We start from the raw sequence: 21,334 nt of genomic DNA on the forward strand, positions 1-21,334 counted from the left end.
TGATTGAAAAGCTTGTCCTTTTTGAAAAAAACATCCCTTAGCATCTTAATGTTGAAGGCAAATTTTGTCATTTGGTGTTGTTGCGCTTTTAAATTTCAAATTCAAATTCCTACAACTAAACATTTACTGCTGTAACAAAATAAAATATAAAATAAAAGTAGAAGAAAAATAATAATTTAAAAACTTAAATTGAAAGCCCTCTTTTTTCTCTTGGTATATAAATATGCCTCCCTATTGTCTTAAGATTCCTCATTTGTATTCTCCATTTTCCAAATACTCTCGATAAAGCCGCCGGCCGTCATCTCCGGTTGCTTTGCTACTTTCCGGTGACCTCTTTCCGATCTCCTCTCAGTTTCAGGTATGTCAAGATCCGATCTCTTAAAATTTTATATATTTTTTCTGTTTCTTGTAGATTTTTGAAAAGCCAAGAAAATAGTGAGATATATGTGGGCTTCTGTTTTGAGATCCATAGAAGAAGTGTTAAAAGATATAGGATTTCTGTACGGGAAATGGGTATTTTCTATATCTTGGATGCAAATTGTTCGATGCAGCCATTATTGGGTTTTCAAAAGTTGAATTTTGAATGGTTTTTGATTTATATAATTCTGGATCTAATGAATTGGATCCCTTGTGAAGTTGATCTGCTATGGATTTCCCTTGATCTACTGTCTGATTCCATTTCAAATGGTTTTGAATGGTGCAGAATAGCTCTCTTGTGGTGGCTTTTCAATAAAATCTCGAATAAAGAAAAAGAAATCTTAAGAAGAAGAAAAACTTTCTTTTTGTTGGAATTTGGAATTGATTCTCTCCTTTGTTTTTCTCCTTGGATTTATGGATACCTCTATGTATGTATATATGTGTGTCTGTATATGAAATATATGTTAGCTGAAAATGAGCGTGAAGCATGAGCAAATTATGATTAGTCTGATTTGATTTTGGAGTTTTGCTAGTCTCTTTATAAATCTCCGGTTGGATTCAAGGAGATGTTAAGTTGTAGAGTGAGAAGTATTTTGTGTCATTTAGATTTGCTATAGGTTTGCCCGATTTTTAAGATATTCACTTTGGATTCCCCTCATCTGTATTGGGATGTTATCTTCTTCTCCAATACCCACATGTATTTAGTTTGCTACTGGTTTATTACCATTTCTAGAAGTAGGAATGCTTATTAATGCTCGTTTTTAGTTGGCAGTTGAATAGAAAATGGCTGACGGTGAGGATATTCAGCCCCTTGTTTGTGACAATGGAACTGGAATGGTGAAGGTCAGTTGTTCTTTTAGTTTTTATGTTTTGCAAAGACGGAGTTATGATAGTTAAACACTTTATGTAACATTTACCTTGTCATATTCTCAGTTGTTTTTAATTTTTTGGTTTACACTTTTGAAATGTAGGCTGGATTTGCTGGGGATGATGCTCCTAGAGCTGTCTTTCCTAGTATTGTGGGTCGTCCTCGCCACACTGGTGTTATGGTTGGAATGGGACAGAAAGATGCCTATGTGGGTGACGAAGCTCAATCCAAGAGGGGTATCTTGACCCTGAAGTACCCAATTGAGCACGGTATTGTCAGCAACTGGGATGACATGGAGAAGATATGGCATCATACCTTCTACAACGAGCTTCGTGTTGCCCCCGAGGAGCACCCTGTTCTTCTCACTGAAGCACCTCTCAACCCAAAGGCCAACAGAGAGAAAATGACCCAGATTATGTTTGAGACATTCAACGTTCCGGCTATGTATGTTGCTATTCAGGCTGTCCTTTCCTTGTATGCTAGTGGTCGTACAACTGGTAAGTAATCAGTCCTTCCATTATCCAAATCTTCTCCTTGATCGGCAATGTGTTATGAATCTGAAATTATGAGTATCTTGTGACAGGTATTGTGTTGGATTCTGGTGATGGTGTGAGTCACACTGTCCCCATCTATGAGGGTTATGCTTTGCCCCATGCCATTCTTCGTCTGGACCTTGCTGGCCGTGACCTAACTGATAACCTGATGAAGATCCTCACCGAGAGAGGTTACATGTTCACCACCACTGCTGAACGGGAAATTGTCCGTGACATGAAGGAGAAGCTTGCTTATGTGGCTCTTGACTATGAGCAGGAGCTTGACACTGCCAAGAGCAGCTCCTCCGTCGAGAAGAACTATGAATTGCCTGATGGACAAGTTATTACCATTGGTGCTGAGAGGTTCCGTTGCCCAGAAGTCCTCTTCCAGCCATCCATGATCGGAATGGAAGCTGCAGGTATCCATGAGACTACCTACAACTCCATTATGAAGTGTGATGTTGATATCAGGAAGGACCTCTATGGTAACATTGTGCTCAGTGGTGGCTCAACCATGTTCCCCGGTATTGCTGATCGTATGAGCAAGGAAATCACCGCTTTGGCCCCTAGCAGCATGAAGATTAAGGTTGTTGCTCCACCGGAGAGAAAGTACAGTGTCTGGATTGGAGGATCCATCCTCGCATCCCTTAGCACATTCCAGCAGGCAAGCCTTATATTTTTATCTTCACTTGAATATTGTTTTGCCATTTTAATCAACTGCATTGAATTGTGGTACTAAACTTGACTTGTTCTGTGCTTAATCAGATGTGGATTTCAAAGGGTGAGTACGATGAGTCTGGTCCATCCATTGTCCACAGGAAGTGCTTCTAAGGTGCTGCTGCTGCTACTTTTACTTTGGTCGAGATTTTCCTTTTTTGTTTTCCTGCTTTTGCTATTATGTCGACAGTGAACTCAGGTTTGCTGTCGTAGACGAGTCTTTGACGGTGGGGCTGTGAAAGAAGGGCGATAAGACAACATTGTACTGCTAATATTGTTTCATGTTTACAGTGCAATGTGGATTATATCCTGAACACATTGAGAGAGTTAAGCCTCTTTTGTCTGGAAATATCCCTTCTTGAACTTCTGTATGCTTTTCTAGTAGGTTGTTGTTTGTAGTTGGGGAGAGGTTGTGATGTTTTTCTTTGAATCTTTTTTTTCAGTTTTCGTGTTTTGTTATTCTATGGTACTTTTCTTTCTTGGGAACATATGTCAATATTTATTGAATGAGAAGTTTTGGTAGTATTTTCAGTTTTCGGATATTACTAGTATTTTCTGTGGATAATTTTTGGTGAAGCGTTGTTTTCATCTCTGTTACGTATTCTTTTGTTGCAATCAATGTCCTATTCCTCATGGCGTTTGAGGCTATAAAAAAGCAAAATGCCTTGCCTTCGCGTTTGGTGTACAAAGTCTTGCCATTATACATATTTGGTTTCATCTGAATTCATTGGAGAAAGCCAAACTCAATTATTTCCCATGAATTCAGATGAAACCACATATTTATATAATGCCAAAATTTTGGACATCCGTATCTACAATTAATGGATCTCAACATTTGCAATTCAAGTGACGTATTAATTTCAAGATGAATTCCATTCACAAATATTCAACACTTTTCAAGCAAAGTTTATTTTAAACGTAACTTTAACTTCCATGCTTCTTTTTTTACTTTTGATTTTAACTCAAAAATACTTTTTTTTAGAACTTGAGCTCAAATATTGTTTGAATATCCGTGTTGGAATATTCCGGAAGACGCGTAATCATAATTAGATTTATCACTTGGTGGGTGATCATGTGGAGATGTTGCAATCTTTTAAACAAAAGGCATCGTTTAATCAATTAAAATAAAAGGTTCTGATTAATACTACTAATGAAATATAAAAGCTGTAGATGATCGATGCCTTTTCCTTTCTTTTTCTACTTTACTACTTATTGACAGTAATAACTGTATGGGTAAACTTGAGTGTATCCAGTTGGCAAACATGCTAAGTTATCTTTATAGAATATCAAAATCTAAATAAAAAAGAGTTTGGGACCATTACCTTTATACTACTCATAAAATATGGATTGGAGTTTCAGTTAGCATCATTTAATTGAACCTAACAATAGCATGTTCAAATCACTGCATCTTTTAAACAAGCCCGAGAATGTTGCTTAATTTTTCTATTTTTATTGTCTTAGCAACCAAGCAATTAAATCACAAAGTCAAGCTTTAGTAGCTTGTTACTTGAGCTAAAGTAAATATTTACTCATCACACGGTACACTTAACCATGACTAAGTAATAAATATAAATACTAAAAAAATTCCGGGGTTTGAAATCGTAACACTATAAATCGAACTATATCTCTAGAGGACAATGTTTTATTTCAAGTTCAGTATTCCATTAGCATGGTAATTTAATATTTACTTTGTAGTTAGACGAGTTCAACTTTATTGTTCATTTGGACTCTAAAATTATATGATACAGAAATGCAGTGTCATCTGATCTTTAAAAGATAAAAAAAGCTTGAGCAGTATTAAATTTGTTGGTGTTGACGCTTTGGTATGCAAAAAGGACACAAGAGTCTATGGCTTCATTTCTAATTTACCATCAATAATCATATAAGAAATCATATAAGATTGTAAAGAAAGCAATTTGCCTTTACCTCATTTCCGTAACTTTGAAGAGTAGAGACAATCTGTCTTTCTTTTCACTGAAGCAAAATCCAAAACATGAGAAAATTTCTTTGTTTGTTTTATTATTTTTTGTTTCATTGCTGCCGTTTTGTTTTTAAAGATTTAGTAAGTAAACTATCAGATAATATTATTGTTACTACCCTAAGATCGATACCTTTGAAGTATACAGGTCACAGTATATATTCTGATATTGCTAAATGATACAGTATTTACTAACCTGATAAGTTCAATATAAATAATTAAGATAAGAAATTGAAATCAATACCTCTGAAAATTAAAACTTGCAATCTATGGTAGCATTGATAAAAGGATGAGTAAAAGACTGAAGGTATATCATATGAATAATCTTCTCCAAAGGTTTGATCTTCCTCAAATTAGTAGAGAGTAAAAACAGATAATCTTTGCCATCAAACTGTAAATGGTGCTAACACACCAACACCACTTAATCATAAATATTGTTCATAAAGAAGATTGTAATTAATGAGTTAAGTACATAGTTACGAGTTTTAACAAAAGAAGACACTATTTAATGAGACTTAAAAAAATTAAAATGGTGTAAATGATAGCGGATCCAATCCAAGAACGGCTCAAAAAAAATAATTTTTTAAATATTTGGCTTTAATTTTTTTTTAAAAAGTGTAGTGAGTGACCTTGTGAGTAAGATGGCAAAAACAGAGAGACTCTTGTGATACAAAAAAAAAAAGCGACTTTTATAGACAATGAACCTTAATTGAGTGGTTTTTTGAGTAATCAACTCAGCTTTTATTATTCTTCATCTATTTTTGGTGTATGATACAGTTTCTGTATTGCAGTTTATGAGATTTGACAGGACATTTCTTGTATGGTTAAATCTTTTTTTTCCCCACAGTTTCAATACAATCTAACAAATCAAGTCTATTGAATATTTGACAAAGATTAAAGGTGCTCACTTCAACAAACTTAAAGGACCAACCTGCTCATGAGTATATTGAACGGACCACTTTGAACCTACCCCAAAGATAAGGGACCATTTTATCATTTTTTTGTTGTCCCGGCTGCCTGGTATTAGTATTGTTCCCATTTTACAATTTTTGTCAAAAATATGCTTCATTTTGTTCTATAGATACGACACACTTGACCTTTTTATCCTTCAACTCTTCTACTTTTTTTTTCCAACCCTTCGTTCTTCTTCCACTGTGCTGATAATTTTTTTTTATTAAAGAACAACTTTTACATCATGAAAAAGGGGAGCTTTGGAACAACAGTCAAATTGTCTCCGTGTGACATATAGGTTACGGGTTTGAACTGTGGAATCAGCCACTGATGCTTGCATCAGGGTAGATTGCCTATATCACACCCCTTGAGGTGCGGCCCTTCCCCGGATTTTTTTTAATTTTCACATCATGCAACTTCCTCTTAGCTGTAGGTTTTTGTTTTGTCCCTGTGACAACTTATCTTTCAATCAGTTTTTCTATTTTAAATTTATATTTGTCAAATTATACTACATTTATTTTTCAAAAATAATATACTTATGTCGCTAATCCGGAATCCAAAAATCTATGCTTAAGGGACGAAAACTGTACTCTATCTTGTGTAGTTGTCCAAACACATAAAATAAAAGAAAGGTTTATGTTTCAAGCTTCAACCGCTACTAGAGGATTCTGATCGATCATCTTTAAGGTGATATTTAGTCAACCTTATATCGTAATAAACAATTGCCTTAGGATATAGTGATGTATGTTATGAACTATACACATTTTTTATTTGAGATAAAATGAATGTTAATCCGTCAGTGAACAATTTAACAAGACAGATAGAAGGAAAATAATATCAAGTCTATGCCAATCCGTCATAACTCATGAGCAATTTTGACAAAGATAGGTTTATGAGCCTAAGACTGAATATAGGGAAAGGTTTGTTGTTCCAATGAATTGAATTTGAAGCTTGTTTCAAAGAGCTGTTAGTTGTCAATGATGTTGAACACACACGTAGGAAAAAATGACTTTAAATTTTCTAAAAAACTCTGTTAGTCTCAACAATATAACCTCTTCTTAACAAGAGAGGATCCACCTCCAGATAATTTTTCTTGATAAGCTCCTTTTGGAATGGACATTAATGCACTTACATTTCGTTCTGAGGAAATAAAAGCCCCTTCTCTTAGTCCAGATATTCCTGTGAAATACACTCCTTGAATATATATTGAAGTCACTGAAAACTTCACGAAAAGAGACGTTTTTATTTCTGAATATCTATGGCGAAATTGGAGATTAATCAAGACAAGGTCCCAACCTGGTAGGACAAGTTACATGAAGTCAAACACTCTGCAGCATTTAAACCTTAATCTGTAAAATATGACGAAATCTAGTCAACTATCAAGCTGGAGGCGATGTAGCCAACTTTTAAGCTGGGGCACCGGACATTGCCTCCATTTCTTCAGCTGCAAAAGGAATTGGCTTGGTTGGGGCAGGCAACCGCCCAATGCTGTCCACCTTCTCCTTCAGTTTTGGTGGAGGCCTTGCCGGTCTTGGAAGCAACCTGCCCTTTTTCTCAAACCACTCGGGTTTCAGTAGTGCCCGCAACCCTAGTTTGTTGTAATGCACTCTCCTTACAGACCCGCCTGCTGCTTCCACAGCTGCTTTAGCTCTAGCAGTGACCCTTGAGACCTGTCATCAGTTGATGTTGGGTGAATACAATGAGGGGACATACATTCATTCATGCTCATTTTGAAGGCAAATATGCTCCATATTCTTTATTTAGTGATACTGTTTACAAGAGAATAAAAGGATCATGTCAGACCATATTCATGCCTGGCTTTATGTACAAAATAAAACTTACTACTCCCTCTATCCCAATTTATATGACCCTATTTCCTTTTTTGTCCGTTCTAAAAAGAATGACCCCTTACTAAAGTTGAAAATAATTTAACTTAAACTTCCAATTCTATCCCTCAAGGAAAAGCTTTTATAGCCACACAAATATGTTGTCATGTTTAACACCACAAGTTTCAAAAAATTATAGCAACACAAATATTATGGTTTGCTTAGGACAACAAGTTTCAAAAGTCTCCATTTCTTTCTTAAACTCTGTGCCAGTCAAATAGGTTTATATAAATTGGAACGGAAGGAGTATGTGGTTTTGGTCATTTTCCATTTTCTTAGTTTCTTGCCTTCTTTGCCCATAGAGCAGTGACTAGGGCTTCAGAAGATACACCTAAAGAAGATAAATACTAGCACCCCCACTCCCAACCAATCATATTTTTGAAGATACACAGAAACTTCTGGAAGTGCCAAGCTGACTTAAGCTTTTACCGTTACTTATACTTGGGAATGCATTCACAATAAATGGGGGTACATGTGCAACTCGATTCTGAAATTCAAACGCAAGCTGTAAAGTTGATGTTATTTCTATCAAATAAACTTTTAGATAAAGTTCTCTTACATAAATTTTATAAGAAGTGTGACACAATATATTACGGAAAAGAAGAAGTAAACTACAACAAAACTAAGAATCCAAAGGCTATTCTACTAGTCTTAGCTGAATATTACCTCTAGATGGATGGGCCATTGAATATGTTCAGCTCCACGCCCCATCAACCTGACTCCATCTCCTATTTGCTTCCCTATTGCCGCAGAATCCTATTGCCACGAGAAGTTGATTTATAATTCAAGGTCTAAATGCTTAAGCAATATCATGCTATACTGTTGCATTAGAAGCCATAATTACCTTTAGAGTTTTCATTGTTATCAACTCTGACGAGTCAATCTTCCCTGCATTTATCAGCTTTGCAATCTTTCCCAACCCAACTGGCTGGACAAAGCACAAGACAAAGAACAAGAAATCAGACGGTAATCAGCAAAATTACTCCAAAGTTTTACATTAATAAGTGATTTCTGTATTCCATACAAATGCTCAAAAGCTTTGTCTCAACAACAAAAATCTTAGTAATATAATGTCATATGCCTTCTCCCCACATGATAGTTCAATTCTATCTGTTTGGTGCAGATAACATATCTGGGTAGAAGTTGAAGACTTTTGCCAGTTTTTGCATTTGCTGTCATTATATTTATAACAAGTCCTATGAATATTACATGTTTCTGTTTATGTCCTTTCTGCTCTTGTCACCAGTTTATGTTTAAATCCATAAACACAGGCACAGAGCTTGTGGCACCGGAATGAAAATAAGATCATTGGCAACTTGATGCTCAGGTAGCCACAAGGTAGTGAGGAAGATCCCTCAGTTCGAATAGAAGTAGCTGTGCTTACACTAGTTGACAGATCAACACAAAGAGTACAAAGCTAACAAACAAGACATTCTTAACAGCATCGTTGGAATATTATAAATGAAAGTCCAACTTATTCGTTCGGCCAATAAAAAGAAAAAGAAAGCCCAACTTATTTGATTTGAAGGTAAAATGTAACACTGCCCTTCATTTGAGATTATAGTACAATAGAAGGTGTTTTATCTGGTTTCAGAAGCTGGCTAGGTCCACATTAATAAACAAGAATTCACTGTCCTATACGTTACGTAATATACTGTCAATACTCAAGTGCATCCTGAGCATAAAGATGTCATTTTATCACCCACGTCCATTTCTTGACCTTACTCCTTAACATAATAAAGCAATCATTATTAATTTCTATTTTCCATTCAAAAAATGAGATATGCACAGAAGTTATTTTTTCTTATGTCAATATATTGAGGATCAGATAACTGGCTAAAGGTGATACATGTGTTCTTTGTTCTCCAATTGTTCTTTAAATACTAAGAGAATCTTCCATATCTCACACTCAAAGAGATATTGTGAGTGGGGTAATTTGAAAATTTATCAATCTGATTACTCCATCAGAAACAGGACATAAGCAGGTGAGGACAAAAAATTACAATTCTACCTGAGCCCAAGGTTATCAAACAGTGCCTAAGGGAACAGTAAGTGTCCTACTTCTTTCAGGCTAAAGATAAACAAGGGCTGATAGAAAGAAATAGATTAAGATAAGGACATGCTTGATACTTTGAGTCTATTGCCATCCATCAATTACCAAACAAGTAAACAAGGCCAGGAATATTAAGTTTTATTGAACTAAAACCTATCAGTTATGTTTTAGATTTCATGGACATGCAACTAATCATGTTGAAACAATTCTCAAGTTTTGAAAATGAATCACTTCTCAAGTTTTCCTAAAAAGCATTCAAGATAGCATCAATAAATTGCCGTACTTTGTAAAAGATTATAATTTTTAAGAATCAAAATATAATCAAAGAGAGCTGTATAGTGCTTGTTGTTTATAGAGGAGATGAGAAGTGACAATATTCATGTGGCCTGCCATAAGGTAATTGAAGAGGCTAGAAGAGAGAGAAAAAGAAACAGAGAGCCCGAACAAAAAGCAGAATGAAAGGGATCACTTCTTTCTATTTTGTCTAATATTGGGACTACTGACAGGATCTTTAATGAGGAAACAATTTGCAACATTGGCATTTCTAGAACTTGGTATCGCAATGCCTAGAATTCAGAGGCAGATCAAGGATTTTAAGCTTTTTTTTTTTATGAAGTAAGAGAATTGCATTAAAGGCATCAAGAAGATGCAAGAAGTACAAAAGAGAGATACATAAAGACATAGTCAGCTCTACAGAGATCTAGGATTTTAAGGTTCCTACACGATCTTAAATTAATATACAACAATAATTGGACCAATGAATTGTGCTCTAAGCTAAATATTTTTAAAAAATTAATGGATTTTTTAATACAAAAACAGGGTCTAGACAAAAGTTACTGGATTCACGTGAACCCGTGACTGTTGCACTAAATCCACCCCTGCAAGAATTTTCCGTAGAGGCTGGAGAGGATGAACGGGGGCAGGAGAAATAGGAGAGCCATATATCTAATCTGATAAGCACTCTTGCAGCCACTCCCCTTAATGTTTTTTTTCTTTTAAAATAACCGTGGTGTCCAGGCCAATTCGCGGGCACCTCGACTAATTCCACAAGGTACCTACACAGGTACCGGGTTAGCCACTCCCTAATGTTTTAAGACTGTAATTTGTAAAAAATTGAGTCCTGAAACAGATGAATCAAGATCTTATATGTTATTCTACTTGGATTTGGTACAAAATTTGGCCCAAACTCCTACCCTTTTTGCTAAACTTCTATTTCTCAGTATTGTATACAAAAACAAAGTTATTGCAAATGAAGAATTCGATCTAATAATGATATTTAGTTAATTAATTTGCTAGTGATGTCTAATGTGTAGTTCCAACGACAAAAGGTAAAGAAGGGTGAAGTTAGTGTAAGGAACATGATATTACACAATAAGAGCCTGCTTTTAAATGGTTGTGGAGATATAGACAAGAACAAGATACTGTGTGGAGAAGGGTCACAACTGCTAAATACCGGGGATTATACTGGTGCACTAAGAACGATCTGTACCATCAATGATATGGCTTATCATAACACATACGAAGTCTCTGGCCAGATCTTCAAACACAGACCAGCTAAAAGCATGACATGGACAAAAATTCTGGAATGATATTTGCCTTGGAAATTGCCCTCTGAATGAGATCTATCCAGATACTTTTAACCTAGATGTTAACCCAAAAGCCAATAGCTAGTAGTGTCAAAGGCGAAAAGCGCTCTAGGCTAGTGGGGTTTTATGTGCAAAGCGCAATTGAAGTGCGGGCTTTAGTTATAAAAAAAGGCGCAATGAAGAAAATAGGTAAAAATATATATGTAATGCAAGAACAAAGTAACAAATTCGTTTATAATGTCCTTAACCAATAACATATTCATTGTCTATTGTATTTACAGTTTACTACTGTTTGATTCAAGATAGAACTCATGGCCAATGAAGCGCACGCCATAGTGCCTTGCATATACTGAAGCACAGCATAAGCAAGGCGAAATGTCCTCCATAAGCTTTTTTGAGCTTCAAGGCTTAAGTGCGCCTTAAATGAACCTTTGACAACACTGACAATAGCCCAATACAGAGCTGGTAACAGTTACAACAGTAATCTCAGGAGAATGTCCAGGACTGGGAGATGGATAGTTGTTATATCTGATGGGCACATTGGATTGGAGAGCTTGGGAGTTTGAAAGAAATAATACATTGAGATGGTCACATGCGAATAGAGGGCTTTACTGTCGAATCTGGATATAAAGTGCCGGCTGCAGTTAAAGTGTGTGATTCGCCTTGGAAAATGAAGCTTCTTAACTCAAGATAATCTGATGAAAAGAGGAAACAACATGTAATATATGCTCCATGTGTGAAACAGATATGGAAAGTGTTTACCATCTCTCTTTACGCAGTAAATTTGCAACAAACCATGGAAAATGTTCCTAAATATTTTGGAGTAAAAGGGGTGATGCACAGCCGCACAGGTCCATATTTCAGTATTCGTGGAACTGGAATTGAGAACAAGGAAAAGGAACCCAGGGATATTTGGAATACTCCTGTATGCGTCATTTGGCTCTTATGCAAGGGAGAAACAGTAGGTGCTTTGAAGACTGCTGAAGGACCCCTCATCAGCTGAGAGTTTTTAGTCTGCATCTTCTGTACTATTACTCTGGTGCAAATCTGAAGTTGTAATATAGAAAATCTGGTGGATTTTATCAGTTTTCCTTCTTTGTTAGAAGGATCTATTTATAATTTTTAAATGGTGTAAGAATGCACTGTCGGTCTGTCCTAGTACCATATTATTAACACCTTACATTTTTGCTCAAAAAGAATGTTTCGATGATATTCGGCAACATAATAACATGAAAACCTTGAGATTATATTTTGTAGTGACCCAATAAACTTTAAAAAAAAAAAAGAACCAGTCAAAAGAAACAAGCTGAATAATGTTATTTGGACTGCTAAATCTGGCAAGCAAAATCCAATCGCTAGTGCTGTGTGTCATGAAATAACAGCGAAAACCATTTTCCACAGGGCTATCCTTCAGGACCTTCACTGTAATCATACCTTTATTTATTTTATTTTATTTTATTTTTAAAGGAAAGAAAAACAAAGACACATTTGATTCGTCTTATATGGTTCACCACCATATCATTCCGATCATAACCTAACTTCCTCAACCAACATTAAATAAAATCACAACAACAATTATACTCTACTATAAATAAATTCCAAGAATTCAGACAACCTCTTAAAACAGACACAGAAACCTCCAATAGATAGCCCTTATTTAGTATGGTCCTCACCCAAACTGCACACCCATTACCAAGTTTTCACCAATTATCCATACTATTCCCATTTACATCTCCTACTTTCACTAAACTAATTTTGATATTAACAAAAAGTTGTACAGGACCCATGTCTACTCCTTTCTTTCTTTTTTTTTGATAAGGTAAGATAACTTCTATTTAGAGATTTCAAAAAAGCACCAAGGAGGTACAGACTATGCCTACTCCTATTAGAGAAACTTTCTCCTTCATACTTCATTCTATCATCCAACAACAAAAAAGTGACAGGTGACCGTGCATATTTATTCAATAAATACTCCCTCCAAACAAATTTACTTTAGCACCAATTCACTAATAAACTCCAAGAGAAAGATCGAAAAAGATAATCATTTCTCTTATTTCTAGTTTTCAGTTTGATCACACTATGCACATGTTCTTTAGTGAGGAAACAAAAGCCAGGATTGGGTTTTCCACGTGTTTGTAACGATTAGGTTTTGTTGGAGTTAGTATTGAGTTCTGAACCCAATCATGCCCTTGGCCTACAATATTCCATAGAGGTGCGACAGGTAAATGGGAGTACAGGAAATAGCATACCCATCTATTACTATGAATGCAAAATTTAGCAAGCAGAATCCAATCATTAGTTCGGCGTATCATGGAAAAACCATCAGTTCACCATAAGGCTGTCACTCACCACTAATCAGAATTTTGGCTATATACGTATAACATTGTTTTGATAAAGTAATAATTTCATTGAAAAAAGGGGCTATATACATATAACATTAACTAAATACATACGCATACTGACTCATTTTAAAAAGAAAAAGAAGGCACCTTAATTATTCTCCTATGGTTCCCATTGTAAAGGGACATCAATTCTAATAATAAAACTAACTTCCTCGATCAACATAAAAGTAAAATTATAACACCAACTATACTCCACTGCACTTATATTCCCACCATACATAACACTCCACAAAATAGCTATTACAATCCTCACTCGACCACACACCAGTTATCAGTTTTTCTACCAAACTACTATTCCCATTTTACATAACCTACCTTCTATTAATTACATTCACATTAACAAAAAAGTTATATGGGAACCTCAATTATCCCAATCACAACAGCTTTTCTATCACTCTATCACCCAACAACCAAAAAGCGATATGTGATCTCACGCATTAAGTCAACAAATACTCCTCTGTCCAATTCTATTATAATACCAGTCCACTAATAATAATTCATTTAACTAATCAAAAATTTAAAATTTAACACAAAATCAATGACTATACCTGAAATGTGAGACTGAACGGGTTCTTGAACCCACGTTTAGGCAAACGGCGACGAAGCGGGGTCTGCCCACCTTCAAAACCAAACTTATGAGTCCCTCTAGCCTTCTGACCCTTATGTCCTCGACCCGCTGTCTTCCCTTTACCCGACCCGATACCTCTTCCTTTCCGGGTCTTCTGCTTCCTAGCACCCTTGTTATCTTGCAAATCATTTAAGCTCAGAAGACTGTAGGCTCTCCTCATACCCTGATAATGCTGAAACTGTCGTATCAATGATCCATTTGGAGCAATGCTGGAGATGGGGTGTTGAGAAAATCCGAAAGATTGAAACTTTAGGGAAGATGTGAATATGGGTTGGGGAATCTTGATGGGTTTGTTGTAGATTTGACCATTTTGGAGTGAAGTTGATAGTATTGAAGTGATTCTCCTTCTCAACATTTCTTCTACTTCTGGGGTTTATGTGTGAGCATAGATAGTACTGAAAGCTTTGAACTTTGCTTGAAAGCTTGAGTTTTGATGTGTAGGGTTTTAATGGGGGTTAGAATCCTGTGCTTGATTTAGGGAAGATGGGAGTAGTCCTTCAACGACGTAGTATTTGCTTCAGCAGTGTATTTTCTAGGGCACACTAGCTGCACTCTCTTTCTTTCTTTTTTTTCTTTTTTCCTCGTTAAAATAGCACGGTATAGCCAGTTTTCGGACTGGTCATTCAAAAATAGCCAGCGTTTACCGAGTTAATGAAAAATAACTACTATTTTGCTGCAGCAGAGACCGGTCCAGCATAATATACTGGACTTCGGTGCACCTGTGTATGAACTCCAGCATATTATGCTGGACCGGTATAGATACTTTGCTGGCTCCAGTATAATATACTGGAGACTGGAGCACCGGTGCTCCAAACTTCAGAATATTATGCTGGACCGGTATACTTGGTGGAACTCCAGTATATTATGTTGGAGTTCTAGTGTACTTATGCTGGAACTCCATCATATTATGCTGGAGTTCCAGCATACTTATCTTGGAACTCCAGTATAATATGCTAGAGTTCAAGTATACTTATGCTGGAACTCCAGCATAACATACTGGCGTATTTTCCGGTTTTTGAACAGTGTTTTCGCTCAGATTTTTCTTTACATGAAAAGTGGCTAAATTTCGATTACTTTTGAAACTGGGCTATTTTTGAACGAACACTTGTAAATCTGGCTATTTTTGAATTTCACCCTTTTTCCTCTTCTCGTAAAGTCCACAATTAACCTTAAAAAAAAACCACAATGGCTGTCACGACCCAAAATCCACTAAGGGTCGTGATGTCGCCGTACAACATTGTCAGACAAGCCAACACTAAATAACTAGTAACTTCTCGTTTTAGATATTTCTGAATTTACTTCTTTTATATATTTAAACAATAAAGAATAAGTTCCACTGAACAAATAATAATATCCTTAACAATTTCGAAAAATACTGAATAATCCCATAGACATCCCAGAACTCGGTGTCACAGGTGCATGAGCAATTACTAAGAGAATCGAATAAAGTATAATAACTGTCCGGAATACAAATTGGACAAAAGTAAATACAATACGTTGAAAGAGACTATACTGGCTGCGGGTAGCCTCGAGATATGCAACTCACCTAACCTCTGTATCATCCATGCTGCTACGCCCAGTAGGCCACTAGAAATAGGGGTGTGCATTCGAATCGGTTTATCGATAAATCGAATCGATTATTTGTTATCGAAATCGAAATCGAAAAAATCGAAACCTTATTGAAACGATAACGATAAGCATATGTACAAATCGATAATCGATAAGTAATTATCGATAAGGATCAAAATCGAATCGATAAATCGAATGCACACCACTAGACTGTAGACACTTGTTAAATGAGTAATTACCTATTTGTGTGGATTAATATAACATACATAATGTATATATATTCCGCTACTATTTTGAAAGCGGCTATACAATATTATTTTCCCTAATCTATACCCTTTCCTTTACCCTAAGTCCCTTACACTATTATTTCCTCTACCACACTTTTGAGGAATGATCATATTTAAAGATCAAGGGAATGAAGTTCAAATTAATGGAAAACAGAATTAGCCGTGATGATGTGTTTTGTTTTGTTTTATTTTTTTTATACCTTTGGAGTGTTGGTGGCATACATTTGATCCCTTACTTTAGTTTTGTTGCATGTGCTTGTTGACACAATTTTTATATTATAAATGATGTTCGTCTTATTTTAGCTTCTTTTTGTCCATATTAGTTAGGCGCGTTTATAGCGATATACTTTCCGTGAAATTCCGTAAATTTTCTTATTGGTGTAATCGATAACCGAATCGATAAGCCCCCAAAATCGATAAATCGAAATCGAAAAAATCGAAACCTTATTGAAACGATAACGATAAGCATATGTACAAATCGATAATCGATAAGTAATTATCGATAAGGGTCAAAATCGAATCGATAAATCGAATGCACACCCCTAACTAGAAATACATGTGCCTGTGCAACAAAAATGCACAACAGGTGTAGCATGAGTACGAAATCAACGTGTACTCAGTAAGTATCCCGTCTAATCTCAAAGAAGTAGAGACGAGAGGTCGACTTCGACACTTACTAGTGGTCCAATAATGATACATCATTATATAATAAATCGAGGATTTTTATAAACATGATTGTAATTCAGAAGAATGAAGCAAGTAATAAATTCATTCTTTTATAGGAAATTTCAAACTTCTTTTCATCATTTATACATTTACTCTCAAGCCGGGAAAGAAACAATATCAACTTCAATAAATTTCAAGGCAAGCAATACAAGCATGCGCAAATCATGCCAAGGTCGTACGGCCCGATCCAACAATATTTAAACTGTGCACTGCCATAGGGTCGAATGACGCGAACCATAGATGCATCTATTACCCCGCTCGCGAATCATACATGCGTCGCGGTCAAATATAAATAAACAATCACCCTGCTCGCGAATCATACATGCGACGCATGTACACATAGAAACACATATTCAAACAGTCAATCAAGACATTCATCAAGGAAACAATTATTCAAGGAGTGAAATTTCCTTTTACAAGTCATGAAAATGAAGTTTAACTCTTTAGAAANAATTGGAGCCGAACGATCCAAAACTATTCAAATGGGGTAAGAACTAGTCAATACATGCTCAAAAGTTCATATTCTAATTATTAAATCAATTTCTCAACCCTAAATGCAAGGTTCCTAAAATTCATCCCCGGGCCCACGTGCCCGGAACCCGGAAATTTTTGAAGAAAGTTGTTACCCATAACCTAAGGATCAATAATATATAATTTCTACTTCATTCCATCACAAATTTCGTGGTTAAATCTTGTTTTTATCAAACTCTAGGTTTTTCATCTAAACCCTTGATTTTTCCTAATTTTCACATGTTAATCTACCCATAATCTATGTATTTAACTCATGTTGTGTAGAAATTACTTACCTTAAAGTGCTAGGTGAGAACCCTCTTCCAAAAGCTCCAAAAATCGCCTAAGAGGATGAAGTGAAATGAAATAATGGCCTAAATCACGCATTAAAAGAGCTGGACACAGCCTCTAATGTCGCATTTGCGATGCCAGGTTCGCAAATGCGAGGGTCGCAAATGCGACAAAAGCCTCGCAATTGCGAAGCTTGGGCTCAGCTGTTGGGATCGCAAATGCGACCACAGAGTCGCAAATACGTCGTCTGCAGGATCGCAAATGCGGCCACAGTGTCGCAAATACGAACACTGCCAGGGGTCGGGCTCCTTCGCAATTGCGAAGCCCTCCTCGCAAATGATCGCATTTGCGACCAAAACATCGCAAATGCGGCCATACCAGTACCAGCAATCCCATTTCTTAGCAAATCACTCCGAAGATATCCCGAATCTCACCCGAGCTCCCGGGGCTCCAAACCAAACACCCGCACAAGTCTAAAACATAACACGGACTTGCTCGAAGCCTCAAATCACATCAAACAACGCTAAAATCATGAATCGCACTCCAATTCAAGCTTAATGAACTTTAAGATTTCAAACTTCTACTTTCAATGTTTAAACCTATCAAATCACGTCCGATTGACCTTAAATTTTGCACACAAGTCATATTCGACATTACGGACCTACTCCAACTTTTGGAATCGGAATTCGACCCTGATATCATAAAGTCAACTCTCGGTCAAACTTTCCAAAAACCTTCAAATTTCTATCTTTAGCCAAATGACTCCAAAATGACTCAAGGACCCCCGAATTCACTTCCGATCGTGCTCCCAATACCAGAATCACCACACGGATCTTTCTCAGACTCGGAATTCCAAACGAACTTCGATAATACTGAAATGCACTTTAACCCAAACTTATGAAATCCTTCCAAAAATGCTAACTTCCACAATAGGCGCCAAAATATTCTCGGGTCTTCCAAAACCCAGTCCGGACATACGTCCAAGTCCGAAATCATCATACAAACCTGTCGGAACCTTCGAATCCCGATTCCGAGGTCATTTACTCAAAAATCCAATCTTAGTCAATTCTTTCAACTTAAAGCTTCCGAAATGAGAATTCTCTCTTTCAAATCAACTCCGAACTTCCCGGAATTCAATTCCGACCACGCGTACAAGTCATAATACCTGAAGTGAAGCTACTCAGGGCTTCAAACCGCTGAATGACGCGCTAGAGCTCAAAACGACCGGTCGGGTCGTTACATTCTCTCCCACTTAAACATACGTTCGTCCTCGAACGTGCTGAGAACCGCACCGGAATTGTCCGAAATCACTGTTTAACACCTTGAGAACCTACCCGTGCTACCACAGCTCAGTTGAGCACAATAATTCGATCAAATCTAAAGATATTACCTTTTATTCAAACAAATAAGCTTAGAACCCAATTCCAACATCCGAAATTCTCCGTCAGGCCTGCTTCCGATATATGAACACCGTATCAATCACTACACGAGGTACCAGAACATGACTGCATACCTTTGCTGAATTCACACTATGCACCACGTCATTCCACTACTAGAAACACATCATTTTCCCACGGAAATTTCCCACGAAAAAATTTTCAGTGGCAATTCCGACCGAAATACAGTGGAAAAATTAAAATTCCTTTTCCGAGAAAAATAATAACATTTGCCATTGACTATCCGTGGGAAAATTTTGGCAAAAAAATGCGCGGGATTTAGTTCCCTCCAATTCTTTGGAAAAAGTCATTAAAAAAATAATTATATAAAATTGAAAAAATTTCCCAGCGAAGACAGTGGGAACTTAAACAATAAATATTTTTTTTTACATATTTCCATAGACTCAATGTGAACGGATATTTTAAAAAAATTTCTTATAATTATGAAAAAGATTTCCCACAAAGATTTCCAGTGTAATAGTGGGAAAGTTTTATTATTATTCTCATACATTAAGTTTTCCCTCATGATCTATTCTACAGACGCCTCTGTATCTTCCACTCCACAACGCCTCCTCCGTCATTCGTCTCTCACTTCACTCCATTACCAGGTAATTCGACTCCTCTCTCCTTCCCCCTCTCTCTCTCTCTCACTCACTCACTCTCTCCTTTTTCGTTTTTGATTTCCCCCAAAGTACTTTGAAACTTAGAAATTTAGGTATTTTATACTATTTCAAATCCTAGGTATAAAAAAATTAATGTGAAGCGAATCTGATTTGTCATGGGGGTCTCATAATCTGTCCAGGTCCAAGGGGTTCATGGAATAGGTAAAGATTTTGAATTTCTCGCTAATTGGGCACTTGCTATCATATTTGATTTGATTTGATTTTTTTTCCTTCTTAACGTGATTGTTGCATTACTCTCGTAATGGCTGATTTTAATAAGTATTTTCCTTACAGATTTTGTTGCACTAATTATTCACCTTTGATTTTGGCTAATTGATTTGCAAACTCAATTCTCGATTGTCTTACCTTTTCCAACTTAGAGGTTTGATAGTTCTCTGACTATAAATACTACTGCTTTTAAGGCTATAAGGAGGTTTTTTTGAGGAATACTTTGGACGATTCATTACAGTTGCTGCTCTTCAATTCTCGCTTTGCCGGCTGTAAGTCTAGGCAAAGTTTATTTCTTTTCATCCCTCTCGATATTTGGATTCTTTCATGTTCCTGCTGTTCAAAGTTCATCGCTACGATCTTTGGTTTATTTTGAGGATAATTAGGTTCTAAAAATAGTTTAAATGTAACATCTTTCCCATATATAAGGATCAAAAACACATATTTTGCTAAATAAAAAGTTAAAGGTGCTTAATCATATATCACAAAGATGAAGAAGCTGCCTGGAAATTTGCAAAACAGAATGTGATTGACTTAGTTACACTTCATCCAGGTCTAGTCATCGGTCCACTTCTGCAGCCCACGCTCAATTTCTCTTGCGAAGCTATATTGAACTTCATAAAAGAAGGTAACTTTAATGTTAAGAATGGTTGGTAAGGTTTTTAAGCATTTAATATCAAATGCATCGGACAATAAAGTTAATTGATTGTTGCTTGAGTATTATATGTAACCATGGTCTCTTTGTGAATGTGCAACACCTTTGATCTTTCGATTATACTCCTAACTTTTGTAACTTATAATTGACATATTTATGCTTCTGTAACTACTGTATTAACAAATGCTTGAGAAGGCAAGTCTTCTATCTCAGCTATGGTATAAATTTTAAAAATTGATCAACCATAGAATGTGAAACTTTGTTTAGTACATATTAAGGTCAGTATTAAGACTAACCAACAATTCACTTCAAGTTAAGATAACTCAAGGGAAAGAAAAGGATACTACACTGAAATAAGCAAAAAATGATATTAATTTGTCTATGGAATTCAAGTAAAACATAAGGTTAAGAAAGTAGTCTAGGAAATGGATAACGGAAAAGTTGTCATCAATGGATAGCATTAATACGGATTTGTCTGACATGATGGAGATAGTCAACTGAACAAGTCCTATCACAATATAACACAACATATCACGCTAGAACAGAATATATCCACTTGAAAAGAACATATTTACTTACAGGAAAAAGTTGTGAAACCACCCATGAAAAGAATAGTGGTCCCAGGATAGAAGCAAAGTCCAGGCTGAGTTTTGTTTCTGGTTTGGGCATTTCTTTGACAAACTCAAAGAGCATTCTTGCGTAAGGTCCAAGCAAGGACTGAAGGTAGGCATTTGATGCTTGTACATAACAATTTGCAAAATTAAAGATATCAGTAACTTAAATAGGTTCAGTACAATTATAACCAGTCTTTCATAAATATTAACACAGATTGTAGATGTGGATATTCAATGAATTCAGTTTATGAAACATTGTTTCATGATTTTTCACTGAGTGAATAAAATAAATTATTTATTTATTTATCTAATTATTTTATCTTGTATTGTGTAATAG

General features: G+C 36.1%; 2 protein-coding genes across 3 annotated transcripts; one reads left to right on the plus strand and one right to left on the minus strand.

Annotated features, from left to right (window-relative positions):
- The first annotated feature begins 237 nt into the window (after positions 1-237).
- LOC109207685 (actin-7-like) lies at positions 238-3,077 on the plus strand. Of its 2 annotated transcripts, none has more exons than XM_019370655.1 (5): positions 238-358; positions 1,183-1,260; positions 1,389-1,782; positions 1,869-2,482; positions 2,584-3,077. In XM_019370655.1, exons 2-5 carry the CDS (start codon positions 1,201-1,203, stop codon positions 2,647-2,649), a joined length of 1,134 nt encoding a protein of 377 aa, XP_019226200.1. In that variant the 5' UTR covers positions 238-358; positions 1,183-1,200; the 3' UTR covers positions 2,650-3,077. The 2 variants fall into 2 exon arrangements, with proteins under 2 accessions (XP_019226200.1, XP_019226201.1); XM_019370656.1 differs by having other exon boundaries at positions 1,190-1,260; positions 2,584-3,075.
- Positions 3,078-6,551: 3,474 nt separating this feature from the next.
- LOC109207686 (50S ribosomal protein L15) lies at positions 6,552-14,537 on the minus strand. Its single transcript, XM_019370657.1, has 4 exons — positions 13,940-14,537; positions 8,195-8,278; positions 8,017-8,106; positions 6,552-7,134 (listed from the first exon to the last, which is right to left on the minus strand). The coding sequence occupies exons 1-4, from the start codon at positions 14,372-14,374 to the stop codon at positions 6,871-6,873; spliced, it is 873 nt and encodes a 290-aa protein (XP_019226202.1). The 5' UTR covers positions 14,375-14,537; the 3' UTR covers positions 6,552-6,870.
- Positions 14,538-21,334: the final 6,797 nt, after the last annotated feature.

This window comes from Nicotiana attenuata, unplaced genomic scaffold (genome assembly GCF_001879085.1).
Source record: "Nicotiana attenuata strain UT unplaced genomic scaffold, NIATTr2, whole genome shotgun sequence".
Taxonomy (NCBI): Eukaryota; Viridiplantae; Streptophyta; class Magnoliopsida; order Solanales; family Solanaceae; genus Nicotiana; species Nicotiana attenuata.

Bases quoted from the DNA above. Each gene is read 5' to 3' on its own strand.
- LOC109207685 (XM_019370655.1), top strand. From the start codon at position 1,201: ATGGCTGACGGTGAGGATATTCAGCCCCTTGTTTGTGACAATGGAACT. The intron at 1,783-1,868 runs GTAAGTAATCAG...ATCTTGTGACAG, and splicing joins TGCTAGTGGTCGTACAACTG to GTATTGTGTTGGATTCTGGT. The intron at 2,483-2,583 runs GCAAGCCTTATA...GTGCTTAATCAG, and splicing joins CCCTTAGCACATTCCAGCAG to ATGTGGATTTCAAAGGGTGA.
- LOC109207686 (XM_019370657.1), bottom strand. From the start codon at position 14,374: ATGTTGAGAAGGAGAATCACTTCAATACTATCAACTTCACTCCAAAAT. The intron at 8,279-13,939 runs GTATAGTCATTG...TGCTTTGTCCAG, and splicing joins CGTTCAGTCTCACATTTCAG to CCAGTTGGGTTGGGAAAGAT. The intron at 8,107-8,194 runs GTAATTATGGCT...TCGTGGCAATAG, and splicing joins TAACAATGAAAACTCTAAAG to GATTCTGCGGCAATAGGGAA.